Here is a 14,295-nt window from a genome sequence, read left to right as displayed (position 1 = left end):
ACAGGCATATCCATCCTCCTAGAGAAAACAGCTACCTCTACTCAAAAAAGCAATGGAATATTCTCTGCTATAGAGATTATTTTCAATGGTATTTTTTAGGGTAGTAATGGAGAGTTCTATGTCAAAGTTACTGTTATAGGAAATTCTTTCTTCTTTCACAGGACAGATATATTCTTGCCTTAATATATACAGGGCATAGAAACTTTTTTACCCTAAAAATAATTCTAGCATATTTTGCCCTTAATTAAAATTATTTGAGAAGTCACTTTTAAAAAGTTGAATCTTGCTTAAATACACTTCAATCATGCTAAACACATTTCTTAACTATTGTATGTCTGCTCTTAGTGCATCCCTCCTAATTGAGGAATACAGCTAATGTCTGTCTATCTATCTATCTATCTATCTATCTATCTTCAGATATTCATCTAGCTATATTCACACACACACACACACACACACACACACACACACACACCGGGGGCGCCAAAAAAAATGTATACAAGTGGACACTTTGGTCAATGTTGCTCAAGCAGTAGTTCGCCGTAATCAGAAGTGTCTGGACGCTGATGGTAACCACTTTGAGCACCTCTTGTAATTGCAGAAGTCAAACGTGACTTGTATTCATCTTTTGTTATTAGTATATATTAAAACAGCTTTTTCCTTTCTTAAAATGTGTACACATTTTTTGGCACCCCCCGGTATATCATTTCCTATATTCTCCTCCAATTAAGTGATAACTGAAATCCCTCCCATTTTATATATAATACATACTTTATTAAAGACATGCTGTTACAAAATATCCCAATGGAATAAATCTAAAATGCATTTTAAAGAGAGAGGAAAAGACTGAATTAAACCAATGTTAACTTCTAATATGTAGAAGCAAAGCTAAAGAAAAACATGAGCTAAGTTTACTTTTTGAAAAGAATGAACTAAAAATCTAGTAGTTCTAAGAATGAACTACTAAAGTGACTATACTGACTTCAGGACTCACTACCTTCCCCGATTTCCTCAAAAGCTCTCATTTCAGACATCTCAATAAGTATTATGCTATACCACAGAGAAATTCCAATGTGCATCCTCTCGAAAATCTCCTCTCCTTATTCATTCAGACATTTCAATTCGTATTACATGGCAGCCACAGTGCCAGGGAAGGAAAAAAGAAAAAAGACTAAAAGAGGGAAGAAATGAAAAAGATCTCACACACACACAAAAAAAATTATTGAAAGGACGATGAGTGCTACAGGAAAATAACACAGCTGTAACTGCAAGCAGGGATGAAACTTTAAAGGACTTGGACAATAGAGCAGTCAAGGCGCTAACAGAAAACGGCACCCTCAAACTGTGTAGTTTAAGAACTTTATAATAAAGGACTATTACAAGGTATGGAAGGTGTGGGCAGTCAAGGGACGATGCCACCTCCTGAAGGTGCTACCACCCCTAAAAGGGCCACTTGATAGGATTAGACCTCTGAGAGAGCCAACAAGCCCTGACTTGGCAGGAGGAAGCTGCGAGAACAAACAGGAATCCCTCTCTCTTTCTGCCAGTGCTTCCCATTGTCCAAACTGTTGTAGAAGCCAAAGGGCAAGGTCTGCCTCCTGACACTGAAGGCAGATGGATAATGATGAGAGCAGGTCTACGTAGGGAAACAGGACATACACAGAACCTGGAGGCAGAAGGTACGACCACTCAGGGTCTCAGCATGGTCTCAGATAGTAACCAGCCAGCAGTAACTCAGGAGAGTATAATAAAGGGACGATTTGCAGAATCTATATTAAGACTGCCTACAAGTACTAAGAAGTTTGGACATTATTCTGTGGGTAACAAGAGACACATAATCTAATCTGTGCTTCAGTGGAGGGGAAATTCTGAGAAGAGCTGTATAAAGGAAAAAGCAGTGTGAAGTTAGAAGAGAGGGCAAGTCCAGGCAAGAAATACTAGTGTATATAAGAGATGCTGAAAGCCTGAAATAAAGAAATAACAACAGGAATAGGAAGAAGAGGCAGATTTTAAAAATATTTAGAGATTGTTCCTATATAACTATGGCCCATGTTTGTGTATGTGCATAGATAGATGTGTGTCTGTCTCTCTCTTAAAGACACATATACACCCCTAAGCCTTTGCTATCTCTGCAAAATACATTTCCACTTTTCCTTCATCCTGAGTACATTACTATCTGATAGCATCCCCTCCACAATCCTGCTTACAATAAATACTTCAAAGAATATTTGTTGAATAAGTAAATGAAGAAATGAATAAACAAGTGAGCAAAAGTTTCTGAGGCATATAAACAATAATTTTGTATAACCATAAACTTAGGTCCTGAAAAGTTTTAAATGATTTTTTTCTCTCCAAAAGACTCAAAACAAATAAACCAAGAAAAGACAAAAAACAAAAGCTGCTTAACAAGGTAAAGTCCAAGAACATGCCAAGGAAGCACTTCTAATTCTGCAGTCTAACGATTATTTCTCAAGCTTGTTTTCCACTAGGAACACAAAATGCTAACAAGTAAAGATAAACTGATATACTCATGTTAATTGCTAAAACAAATTTATGATTCATAAACTCCTATTATCTTGAAGGCAATCTTTGTATAGTCCAGCATTACCTCCAAGCAAAGCTTCAGACATGGCTATTGTGGAAGCACTTCTCTCAGCAGCACCCCTTACTCTTTTCTCAATGACAAAAGAAGTTCGGGCCCCAATTCAATCCTCTTTACTGATCCACCCACAACACCGGTCCAGGTCTTCCCTGCAGGAAAGCAGATGGACCAGATTTCCAAATGAGATGATAAAGAGTATAAAGCAATAATACTTCAAAATAGGACTTTATAAACAATTGTCAGCTTCAGATCCATCTTTTCCTAGTCTCTACTCTAGAACCACTACAAACAATCAGATCTGAAATTGTATCACAAAGCACACATTTACATACCCTACTTCAGACAGAAGTGTAGGATTTCCAATCTCAGCATCCATTCTACACACTGGAAAGTTAACAAAGGACCATGTTCCAAGACTGCCATGTATCTCACATACTGCACAATTTTATAGTACGTATTATACTGTGCACTCTCAGTAAAAAGCATAAATCATAATGTGGTCTCTTATTCACCAATAAAATATATTTGCTCTTACCGGAAGCACCTAAAATAATCGGGGCGGCCTAGCTTGCAAGACTCAAATAGCAATCCTGCTAGACTTGTAGCAATTTATAAACCTGAATCGTAAAACATAAACATGCTAAGAAAAAGGTCTGCTTCATAGTGAAAAGATTAATACCATGGTTGTTTGTGGATATTTACTGTGAGTCTCCAGAGTTTCACTATTCAAGAAACAATGAATCATCTTCCATGGCCCTTCTCAAATGTGTCCAAGAATAATGGAAACTGACATGTACTGACCACCTAATATGGGTCACCATCATGCTAAGGCGGTTGCATTACAATTGTATATCATCATCTTCATATAAAAGCATATTTACACTTTCAAACAAAAACATACTTATACTTCAGATTTCCTACCATAAAATCTGGAAAAGATTTTTTAAATCTAATCAATAGGATTAGAATGAGAACCAACACATACAAAGAAATATGTTCAATATGTTGTTAAGTAGGCAAAATAATCTGTAAAAACATTATATTTAGTATAATTTCACTTATATAAAAAACACATTATTTGTGTCTATGTCTAAATATACATTGGAAAGCCTAGAAAAATATATAACCAACTTTTAAGTAGTCATCTCCAGAGATGGTAGAAAACTCATTTCCTATTGTATATATTTCCATGTTTGAATATTTTATAAAACAAATGAGCAAGATCATTAATTTTGAATTTTAAAAAATGCTTTATCACAATGAAAAAGTTTTTTGTTGTGTTTCCTGAAATTATGCAATACACGTAACTTACCTGAAAAATATCCTACCTATGTTAAAGAGATTGTTTGAAACCACAGCAAAGGAAAAAAAACTATTTTTCTATTTTGTTTAAAACAAAAAACAAAATAACAGAAATTATCCTTTAGTTTTTATACCTGATTGATAGGATTTCAAAGTAGGCCTACAGTAAAATAACCACTTTTTGGGATTGTCCTCTCTTGTAACTTTTGAGAGCTTTGATGATCTATCGCATATGAAATAGATAAATCTTAACTGTGTCTAGTATCTCCAAAAGTATATGAAAAAAACAGTGTGTTTAACCTTAGAAATGTTGTTATAACATTTTAGGCCCTTCCAATACACGCTTATTACATAGAGAGTAGAAATAATCTTAAGGGTCACCAGTTTAGCAGAGGCAGTCGAATACAAACTATAATGAATACATTTATTTTAATCACCACTTCTTGAAAAATCTTATAAAATCATGGCAATCAGGCAGATCATTCTAAAAGGGCAGCACTGTCTTTTTAATTATGTAATAAGCAAAGGAACATTATTTTAGCAAGCCTTTCAAGTTTATTTTTTAAAAATCTCAAAAACTGATTATACATTAATATAAATCAGCATTAGTCTGACGGAGGAGGGAGGAAAGCAAATAATTTCATTTAGGGCTGTGTTGTACAGTAAAATTTTCTGTGAGACAAGAATGCCGAACACAATGTGCTGTCCAATACAGTAGCCACTGGCCACACGTGCAAATGAGCACTTGATACGTGGCTAGTGAGAAGGACTGATTTTTAAATTTTATTTCATTTTAATTCATCGCATCTTAAATAGCTACATGTAGCTAGAGGCTCACGTACTCGATTGTGCAGATTTGGGCGGCTAAAAATAAACTAACAAGTTGAGCGCCATCAAATTTCTAAACTGTATTAATACTTAATATACAGCAAAACTAATTTTGATTCTAGAAACTTAAGAGGAAATAATTATGAAATACTTGACTAAACATAAGTTTTATTGTGAACCAGTGCTTACAATGAAAATACAAATCAAAACATAAAGTATACAGGGTCTCAATTTTGTCATCTACAAATGAGAAAGAAGAATGATATTATCTCTTAGGTCCCTTCCGGTCCATGATTCCACGAGCCTAAGAGGGTCTGTATATCTCCTTCTTTTGGTGAAGGTGGACTTGCTCTGTGGGACCTAGGATACATCCCACCTGCTGCAATGGGGCTGACTGAGCCATCCTAATGTCTTAACTATACTTTGCTGCAAACTAGGACAGAGAAATGTGAAACCTCAGCAAACTTACAAGAAAAATACACAGTGAGGGAACTGCTTCTAGCAGCTGATGTCTTACAAAAAGGTAATGGGCAAAACCCATATGTAAGAAATATTCTCCCTTAAAAAATAAAAACTCTAGCATATGTAAATTTAACCATGTTTGTGCATTTTTCTACATGTATATTTGGGTCTACCAAGTAAGTCTACAGTTACTTTTGTGAAATTTGCTTCTACAAACCCTTTCATTTTCCCTTTTTAGCAGTCTAAGGTTAAAAGTAAATAAAATTTTTTTGGCTCTTCACTACTTTGTGTTACCTGAGCAATTTTTAGAAAGTTCTATTCATTCCAAATTTAAGGAATGGTCTTTATTTGGTGTCTAATTCAATTTGAACAAAGTACATTTTTGGAGGAAAAAATGTAATATTTTTCGTGCTTTCTTTGGAAACAGGTGTTGCAAATTCTTTCCAGAATCACATGAAAAATCTTCCTGCTAAGTGACAGGAGCTATGTGTTATTTCTGAACAGAAAGGGTTTTCTTTCCCCTCCTTTACAAAGGATCATTAGATGTACGAAATTTATTCAAATTTTATCAACTTAAGTGAAACTAATAAATTTGGCAAGTAAGATATAATAGTTTCCTTACAGATCAAATGCAAATACTACTTCCTGTTTATGATTCCTGATCATTTGACAAATGTTTCATGTCTAAGCCAACTAATAAGGAATGAACTATCAGGAAAGTCGGATAGAGAACATGAAAGAATAGTGTCAGGGAAAATGAAGGTCCACTTTTTTAAAATGTCAGTAACGGGAGATACTTTTTATTTAACTCCCACAATATATCCTGACAGTGTGTTAGGTGTTGGCAGCTTTCTAATCCTTCAATAACTTTAAATGGTAAATATTATTTCATCGTTTTGAAGATGAAGATGAAGAAACCTCCCCAAAACCACTTAGGTTGCAGAATTAGGATTTGAAGCCAGGTCAATGAGGCTATGAGCGCACTGACTTCGTATGGTCTTAATAATAACAGAGGCCTCTTACAGAGAAAGATGCCCTTCCAAAACATGCTTATAGAGAAGCTGAGTAGAAAAAGAACAGAAAAGAGGTCACTGATGAACCCTGATAACACTGTAGCACTTGGAGTGAGAAGAAAGAGACTGAAAAGAATTAAGGAGTGAATGAGTGAATGGGGAGAGAAAGTTTAAAATATCTTCTGGTAAAAAGGAAGGAAGGCGAGAACTTCATGCATATCTTGAAGGACAAACAGAGCAAAAGAAGGGTAACAATTTTTTTTTTTTGTCTTTTTGTCTATAGTGCAAACAATATGATAGGAAGCTGAGGTGACAGAATGGGGGTATGGAGGAGGACTTGAGAAGAAGGACGAATGACAGCACTAGATCCAAGGGAGATGAATGGAAACATAAGCATTGGTAGATAACCAAAACATCAAGAGAAGGGTCAGCTAGTGTTTCTTACAAAAAAATAAAAGAAAAAAAGCATCCTATTTCATTTGATTGCTATGCAATGCAGTCAGGCCCTGGGCCCTATAGGGAGGTCAAGTCCAGTTGTTAATATTGGCTCCGTCCTTTCCTTTGGCCCTGATGGGAACAGTATGGCAAAGGGGAAGAGAGAGCCAACACACTGGGAGCACCTGTGTATGTCTGGCACCACACTGAACATGTAACAATAATTTTCATTTAGTCTTCACAATACTAGAACACAAGCTTCACGAAGGCACAGATATTTTTGTTTTGTTCACTGATATGTCCCAAGCACCTAAATCAGTGCTTAGAATAAGACAGGCCATCAACAAATATGTGATGGACGAACAAAGAGTCACCTTGTAAAACAGGTATTATTATCCTCACTCTAGAGATGAGAGGATGACTCAGAGAGGAAAAGTAACTTAATTAAAGCCATACATACAATAAGGGTGAAATTAAAAATAGTTAACAACTAGTGCTGCACCAGCACTGCCCACTCAGAACCAACGCCAGCTGGTCTACTTCAGCCGTTGTGAGATCTTGGGGAGATCCACAGACGGTTGTGGGTGGGGGAAGGGAAGATTCGGCTGTATCCTGGCTACCAGCCTTCACAGGCAGTGGGGCGTCCAGGATTCAAACACACTTACCTGACTCTAAATCCTTCTAAACGAAGTTGGAAACAGTACCATTTGCTAAATAAAAAAACGAGCAGGGGATAACTGGAGTTTCAATAGAGTAGGAAAAAATACTCAAAACAACTGCAGTGGCAAATGAAATCAGAAATGAATTAAAGAATAACTGAGATCAATCTGTTGCCAGACGATTAAATTGCAAACAACAACAACAAAAACCCAGGATGATCCATGTACAGTAGGGTAGAAGGAAATGAGGAATAAGAGAAATATGCATGGACAGTAAAACTAGAGTATGAGAATTTTTGATTCCCAGGAAGTAATCTGGATATGTTTCAATAAGAAATGAAAAACTCAACCCTGGCTCTTGAGCAAGGACGGAGTTGGTGAGCCTGTGCAAGGCAGAGGTGGAGATGGGGAAGAGCCTAGCCGGGAGCCTGGAGAAGGTCAGTGGTGGGCGGAGAGCAAAGCATACAGTCGTCCCCTCCCCGCACAGGAGGCCTCACTGCCTGAGGGTTCAGTTACCCATGCTCAACCTTGGTCCAAAAATATCAAATGGAAAACTCCACCTCACTTCATTTCGTCACACAGGCATTGTATCATCTCACACCATCACAAGAAGAAGGGTGAGTACATTATGATATTTTGAGAGAGAGAGAGACCACATTCACATAACATTTAAGTATACTCTTATAATTACTCTATTTATTCTTGTTGTTAATCTCTTACTGTGCCTAATTTATAAATTAAGTGAAAGGTAGGTATGTGTAGGAAACAATACAGTATACGTAGGGTTCAGTCTTGGAATGTCTGCCCCGTGAAAAAGGGGGGGCTGTTGTATTTGAGTGTGATTCACAGCAATGGTACGCCAAGTATCCGGGGGCAGGAATTCAAACAACAGTGCCCCCTCCGCTTCCAGAGACACCTACATTCTGGTCACCGGCTTGTAGTCACCACCTCTCTGTGGCTGACATGGTTTTACTATAAAAAGTACTTAGTTATCTTGTTGGGTTTTTTTGTTTTGTTTAAGTTGGGACAAAAGGGGGAAAAAAGGCAGTTTGAATATAAAAAAGTGACATTTACCAAAGACGGTTTTTACTTTTTGTGGTTTTCTGTCAATAATTACCTATAATATCCTCAACCTTGGAGTCTCTTAGTTCATTAAGACACTTAAAATAAATGTGTATATATTTAAAGAGCTTTAAAAAAAATCCAGAATGACTATAAGGGCAGATTCTTTTACTATGGACTCTTGAGATTTCTGCACACAAAACAAGTTTGCCTATTTATATACTAACAAAAATAAAAAGCAAGAAGTTGGTCACCTGTTGTTTCCGCCCCAGAAAGGCACACACTGCCAACTGGCCAGGAACAACATTAATTCCTTCCACTCCCTCAGGGTAACAGCTGTTCCCTTTCTTTTTCAAGCTAGCAAAGGTCACAATCAGTAGCAAACTTTCCATGCAGATGGATTTCTATAAGCAAAAGGCAAGGAAATGGCTGACCAAATAGGGTGTGGGGAGAGAGAGCTGATTTGTTTTTTCTATTTTACTTTCTCCTGGGCTCTTACTAGGAATCTGTTTTGGTCTTCTTTAGTATTCGAAGCTATAACTATAATAATTTCTTAGCCAAAAAACATTGTTTATCTGAAACTAGAGTTGGGGATGATATAAGCACATTGGAAAGAGGCAAAAAAAAACTAGAGCAAAATTGTACAGTAACATTTCGTACATCATTAATGATTGCTTAATTAGAAATGCATTATGCTAAGTGAAGAGGCCCGACTCAAAAGGCTACATGCTGCATAATTCCATTTACATTACATTATATAACACTCCGTTTATATGACATCATAGGATGAAGACTAGATCAGTGGTTGTCACAGGTGGAGGACGGAGGGAGGAGTTGACTACAAGGGAGCACAATGAGGGACTTTTGGGGGCTAACAGACCAGTTCTGCGTCTTGGCTGTGTGGTGGTTTACACGTCTAAATTCATAGAATTGGATCCCAAAAGAGTGAATTTTACCATAGTAAATTTAAAAAGAACTAACTGTTGGCTTAAGCCTCATCCCGCCTCTCTACTCCCCTCAATTGTTTCGAACTTCTTGCCACACTCTACACAATGACCCTACCTCCCCACCCCCCCCCCCACCCAGCTAATGCCTACTTGCCAGGCCAGACTGCTCAGCGACTCCTGGAACCTTTCCTTTGGTGTGGCAGGGCGGGGTCCTGGATAAAGGTGGGGCTTTAGAGTCAGATACACCTAACTGGCTTGACTTCTGGCATTCTCCCAGTTACTACTTGAGTGTAAATGGGCAAATTACTTACCTATCTGAGCTCAGTTTCCTCTTATGGTGAATGCAAATAAATACTATGTAGGCAGCTCCCAGAACTGCTGTAAACTAAGAGCTTAGTAATGTACCTAACACAGCACCTGGCACATGGAAAGAGCTTAATAAATGCTTGTTCCCTGATCTTTCTCCTGCTGTCTACTGCCTTCACAACCACTGCCCTCTGAGTCCCCATGGACCTGATATATACATAAATCTGGCACATTTAATTCATATATTATAATACTTTATCTCCAGTACATAAAATGTGTTTATGTGTCTCTTTGTTCCCTGAATTAACAGACATAAGTATGTTCATTGCCTAATAGTCAATAAATTGTTTGAAGAACAGTTTGTCCATCTGATCTGGTGTGATTGTTAAAGAAGGACATGTTGAGAGAGAGACCGAAGAAAGCAGAAAAGGCCAGGCCACACTGAGATAGAAGGTTTTCCAAAGTTTCTACAAGGATGTGGTGTACAGAATTACAGCACAAAAAACTGGAAATAACCTAAATATTAAAAAATGAAAGTAAAGTGGATTATGCCAAATACAAATATTAATAAAATACCACATAATCATTAAAATTAACTTTGTGGAAGTCTATGTTAAAAATTAAAGAGCATATGCAGCAATATTCCAATTTGTTTTTTCTAAAAGCATGATGTGCTTGTTGTTTTAAGTATTAGTTCACAGACATTAAAAAAAGATATATAACCAAAATTTTAAAAGGGGACACCTGTGGGTGATGGTGAGATTTTTGTTTTCTTTTCTGGGCTTTTTAGATTTTACCAATTTATTACATGTTAGATTTAGAAAATTTGGAAATCACAAAATAATTATTTTTAAAGAGAAAAGCTAATATAGATCTTACTAATAGTATTCCATATCCAAGACTCAAATGTCTAAAAGTGGGGATTAAGTATATTATGCTAAATTCATACAATGAAATACCATATATTTCCAAAGTCAAAATAGTAAAATATATTATAAACTATATTATGAAACAAAAAATGAGAAGCTCCTCTAGTGAAAAAAAGTAACTTTTAACTTGGAAAATCCATAAACAAATGCAGAGGAACATTTCATCAAATATTAACTACATGTATTTTAGTTATCTTTCTTCAAAGGCTTATCAATAGCCAACAAACTTCAGAAGATGATATAGGATGGTCAATTAAGGTGAAGGTTCCTCTTTGAAGTATAGTTTCTACAGAGTTTATTTAGTCTTTAGTTTGAAGAAATTATGACCTGTAGGGTTTTATCTCAGTATTACTTAAGCTTATAAAACAAAGCATCCTGTATTCAGGGGAGAACACCTGGTTAAGTTACTTTTCTCAATGAGACTTCCCACAATGAGACTTCCAGTCTCAGCAATCCCATCCACAAAGCTCCCTTAACCAACAAAGTCTCCCTTATTAGTAGCTGGGCAAGAGATAACTTCTCCCACTCAGCAGTGAGGCCTATATTCCAAAGAGTAACAAGTGTGTGTTTACCATTATATTGATTCTTGAATAAAACTGGCAAACTCTAATGCCCTTATAAAATTTCTAGGGCAGTCACCTTCTAGAAAAGTAAATACATAAATGCCTCTTAAGAAGTTGTGTATGGTGGTTGAAGGCAGATTTTAAAACCTTTAAGGAGACTGCTTTAGCAACTGATCTTGTAAAAAAGAAATCATACTGCCTTGATTTTATCATTCTAGTATAAAATTAGTTATCTCAGTGTTCAAAATATACATAGGAAATAATTCAAGAATCAAAACTACAAATAAAAATGTTTAAATAAACAACTAAATAAAATCCAGACCTGACCTCAACTGCTTTTAACAGTTTACATTCCCCCAATAAAAAATGTATTGTGTATTTTAAATCTTAACAGTTCTTATGTAAATCCATCATGTCAGTCTGAAATTATGCCAAATGGCAAGGGTCCAGAAACTAAAATAAAGTTATACTAAGGTGTGTCTCAGAAGAAAAACATAAAAACTCTTACTCTGGCAGGAAGTCACCAAAGTGGCATATCTAAATTAGTAAGCTTTGTTTAAAATACATACACACTTTTTTTTGAAGGCACACAAGCCAAAAAAGTTTGGTAAATTTCTTTTTTTAATGGCTATGATTATTGCAGTAGCAAATCATACATCTATTTTCCCAAAAATGTATGTTTGTATCACTCAAGTTATTTTATACAGAAGATAAGTTGAAGAAGGAAGGACTCCCACAAATTATTCCTTTAAGGCTAAGGGCAAACATACAACGAATACTAAAACTACACAATAAACAGCAGCCACCATGGAAAAACAAGAAAAAAAGGCAGACATATGTCCGCTGAGTGCCTACCAAGTGCTTTATTTACATAGATTCTCATTTATTCCTAACAAATCCGTGAAGTAGGCAGTATTCTCTCCATTATACAAGAGAAGAAACTGAAGTTTAGCATGTGTGACTTGAAGCAAGAACATGGAGAAAAGGAGAATTTTGAAACCAAGTCTACAGCTTCAAATCCTAGACTACATCACACTTGGAACAGTTACTTGGGAAAACACCAGAATCAAGTAATCCATTGTTCTCAGCAAAGAGGGCTCTTTCTGTAACGGAGTTCAACTATTCTTATACCACTGATCTAAAAATGGTATTCCACTTATCTGGCCAGATCATTCTTCCCCATCCGGCACACCGCAGGAAACCATGACAACCTATTATCCCAGCCCATCAGAGGTTCAGTTGATACCCCTAACAGATCTTCCTCCCATTCTCAGAAATGACCCAGCTGGCCTGTGCTTGGACTCTTCTCAAGAAATTCCCTCAGGCCCCCTTAAGCTACTACTCTCCCTCTCAGTTCAACTTTTTAAAGTAATTACCAATACCCATACTTTCCATTTTTGCACCAAATACCCACTTCTCAGCCCATTCCAATTTGGAAATGGCTTACATAAGGTTATCATGAATGACTTTTGTGTAACTAAATTCAATGAACACCTTCCAGACATTATCTTTACCTGACTTTTTCAGGAGAACATAGACTTTGCTACCATTCTCTCTTTGAGTCATTGTTTCCACTTGACTTTCCAGAAATATTCTCCTGGGTTTTAAAATGTTCCCTCCTAGTCTCAGTGTTCTTCATTTCCTCCAACCCATCTGAGATATTGGTGTTTTTCAAAGCTCACTCCCAAACCTTTTTTCCCTCTCACTTTATAACTTCTTCCTGAGATTTTATCAATTCTTATTACTTCAATTACCATGAATATGCCAATGACTCCCAAAAGTCAGACCACTCCTCTGAGATCTAGACCCATTTATCCAAATGAAAACTTGATACTTCCTCTTGGAAAATGCAAAGGTACCTTAAATACATGTTCGAAACCAAACTCACTATCTCTTCTCTATCCCCCTTTCTATTTCAAATTGGGTTCTCTCCTAGTGCTCCCCAGCTCATTAATTGACAGTAACCAACATCTATGCAATTACACAAGCCAGAACTTTCAGAACTATCCTTAACATTCTCTCTCTTTGACTCCCCACATTCAATATGTCACCAAAACCTGACCATTTCACTTCCGAGATGCCTCTCAAATCCACCCACTCTTCTCCATCTCTACCACCTCTTTGGTCTCACTACCATTCATTATCTCATTTGGATCGTTTCAACAGCCTTCTAATTGATCTCCCTAAATTCATTCTTTTCCAGCTCCAATGTATTACTCTATCCTGATGCCAAAGTCATCACTTCAAAACACTACCCATTCTCCTTATTCAGAACCCTTTTTATATTATAAAATCTCATAATACCCATATGTCTCTTTCATAGCACTTGTTGTTCCATTTTTGTATTTATTTGCATCTTCACTAACTAAACAAAGCCTGGCACACAATATGTAAGGAACTAGTATTTGTGGAATAAACAAATGCCTATTATGTAGTGGACACTGGGCCGTATGCTAAAGAAAATATATAGATGGAGACCAAGCCCTTTTTAGTTTAAAAAAACTGAAGTTGTAAACTTAGCTGATCTACCCTAATGGTAGGTTAAAGAACTAGAATTCAAATTCAAACCTGTACGAGTATGTTTCCAGTGTCCATACTCTTAACTTAATGCATCTCATGAATACGAAAGAATCCTGTAAAACTTTTATACATTAGTAAAAACAAATTTATTTCATATCTTGAGAAAATACAAAATATTTTAATAAAGTTCTGTTGACACTGCAAAGTAAGACTCACCCGCCATTCTGTTTCCCTCTTATTTGGGTAATTATGATGTGCATAGATATGATGTTAGCCCACTCAAAAAGAACTCATTCACACCCTTTTAATAGAAAATATTAACGTCTTTATCTCCTAGTACATAAACACTTTCTCCTGAATATATTCAAATAACTCACTACAACATGTCTACGTCTAGCCCCTATATACTATATTTGTGCCACAATTCTATTTGATATATCTGACCGTTCAAATTTTCAAACACCTCTGCTTTTACAATTGTAACTTACAAAATATTCGACTAAGTCAAGCTGTCTCCCAATCTCAACATTTCATTCTTATTCACGAAGAGTCTGAGGACGTGAAATAAGGAGAACTATCACAAAGTTTTTCCAGCGATCTGCCCTTTTTCCCTAGTAAATTCTAAATAGAGGAGGTTGAGTTCATTAATTGTCCAACCTGAAGGACA

The 14,295-nt window shown here is 36.4% G+C and overlaps 1 protein-coding gene across 4 annotated transcripts in view; it reads right to left on the bottom strand.

The window, feature by feature from the left end:
* Nucleotides 1-14,295, bottom strand: part of PLPP1 (phospholipid phosphatase 1) — a 77,939-nt gene that overhangs the window by 50,069 nt on the left and 13,575 nt on the right. The window contains exon 2 of one of the 4 annotated variants that reach the window (XM_081053737.1): nt 2,609-2,751. The exons of the other annotated variants lie outside the window; for them this stretch is intronic. Within the exon in view, the coding sequence (XP_080909863.1) occupies nt 2,609-2,630 (22 nt within the window). The 5' untranslated portion in view covers nt 2,631-2,751. The remainder of the gene's footprint in view (nt 1-2,608; nt 2,752-14,295) is intronic. 4 annotated transcript variants of the gene reach the window in all.

This window comes from Rhinolophus hipposideros (assembly GCF_964194185.1).
Source record: "Rhinolophus hipposideros genome assembly, chromosome: 7".
Taxonomy (NCBI): Eukaryota; Metazoa; Chordata; class Mammalia; order Chiroptera; family Rhinolophidae; genus Rhinolophus; species Rhinolophus hipposideros.
This window is presented reverse-complemented; position numbering and strand designations above follow the sequence as displayed.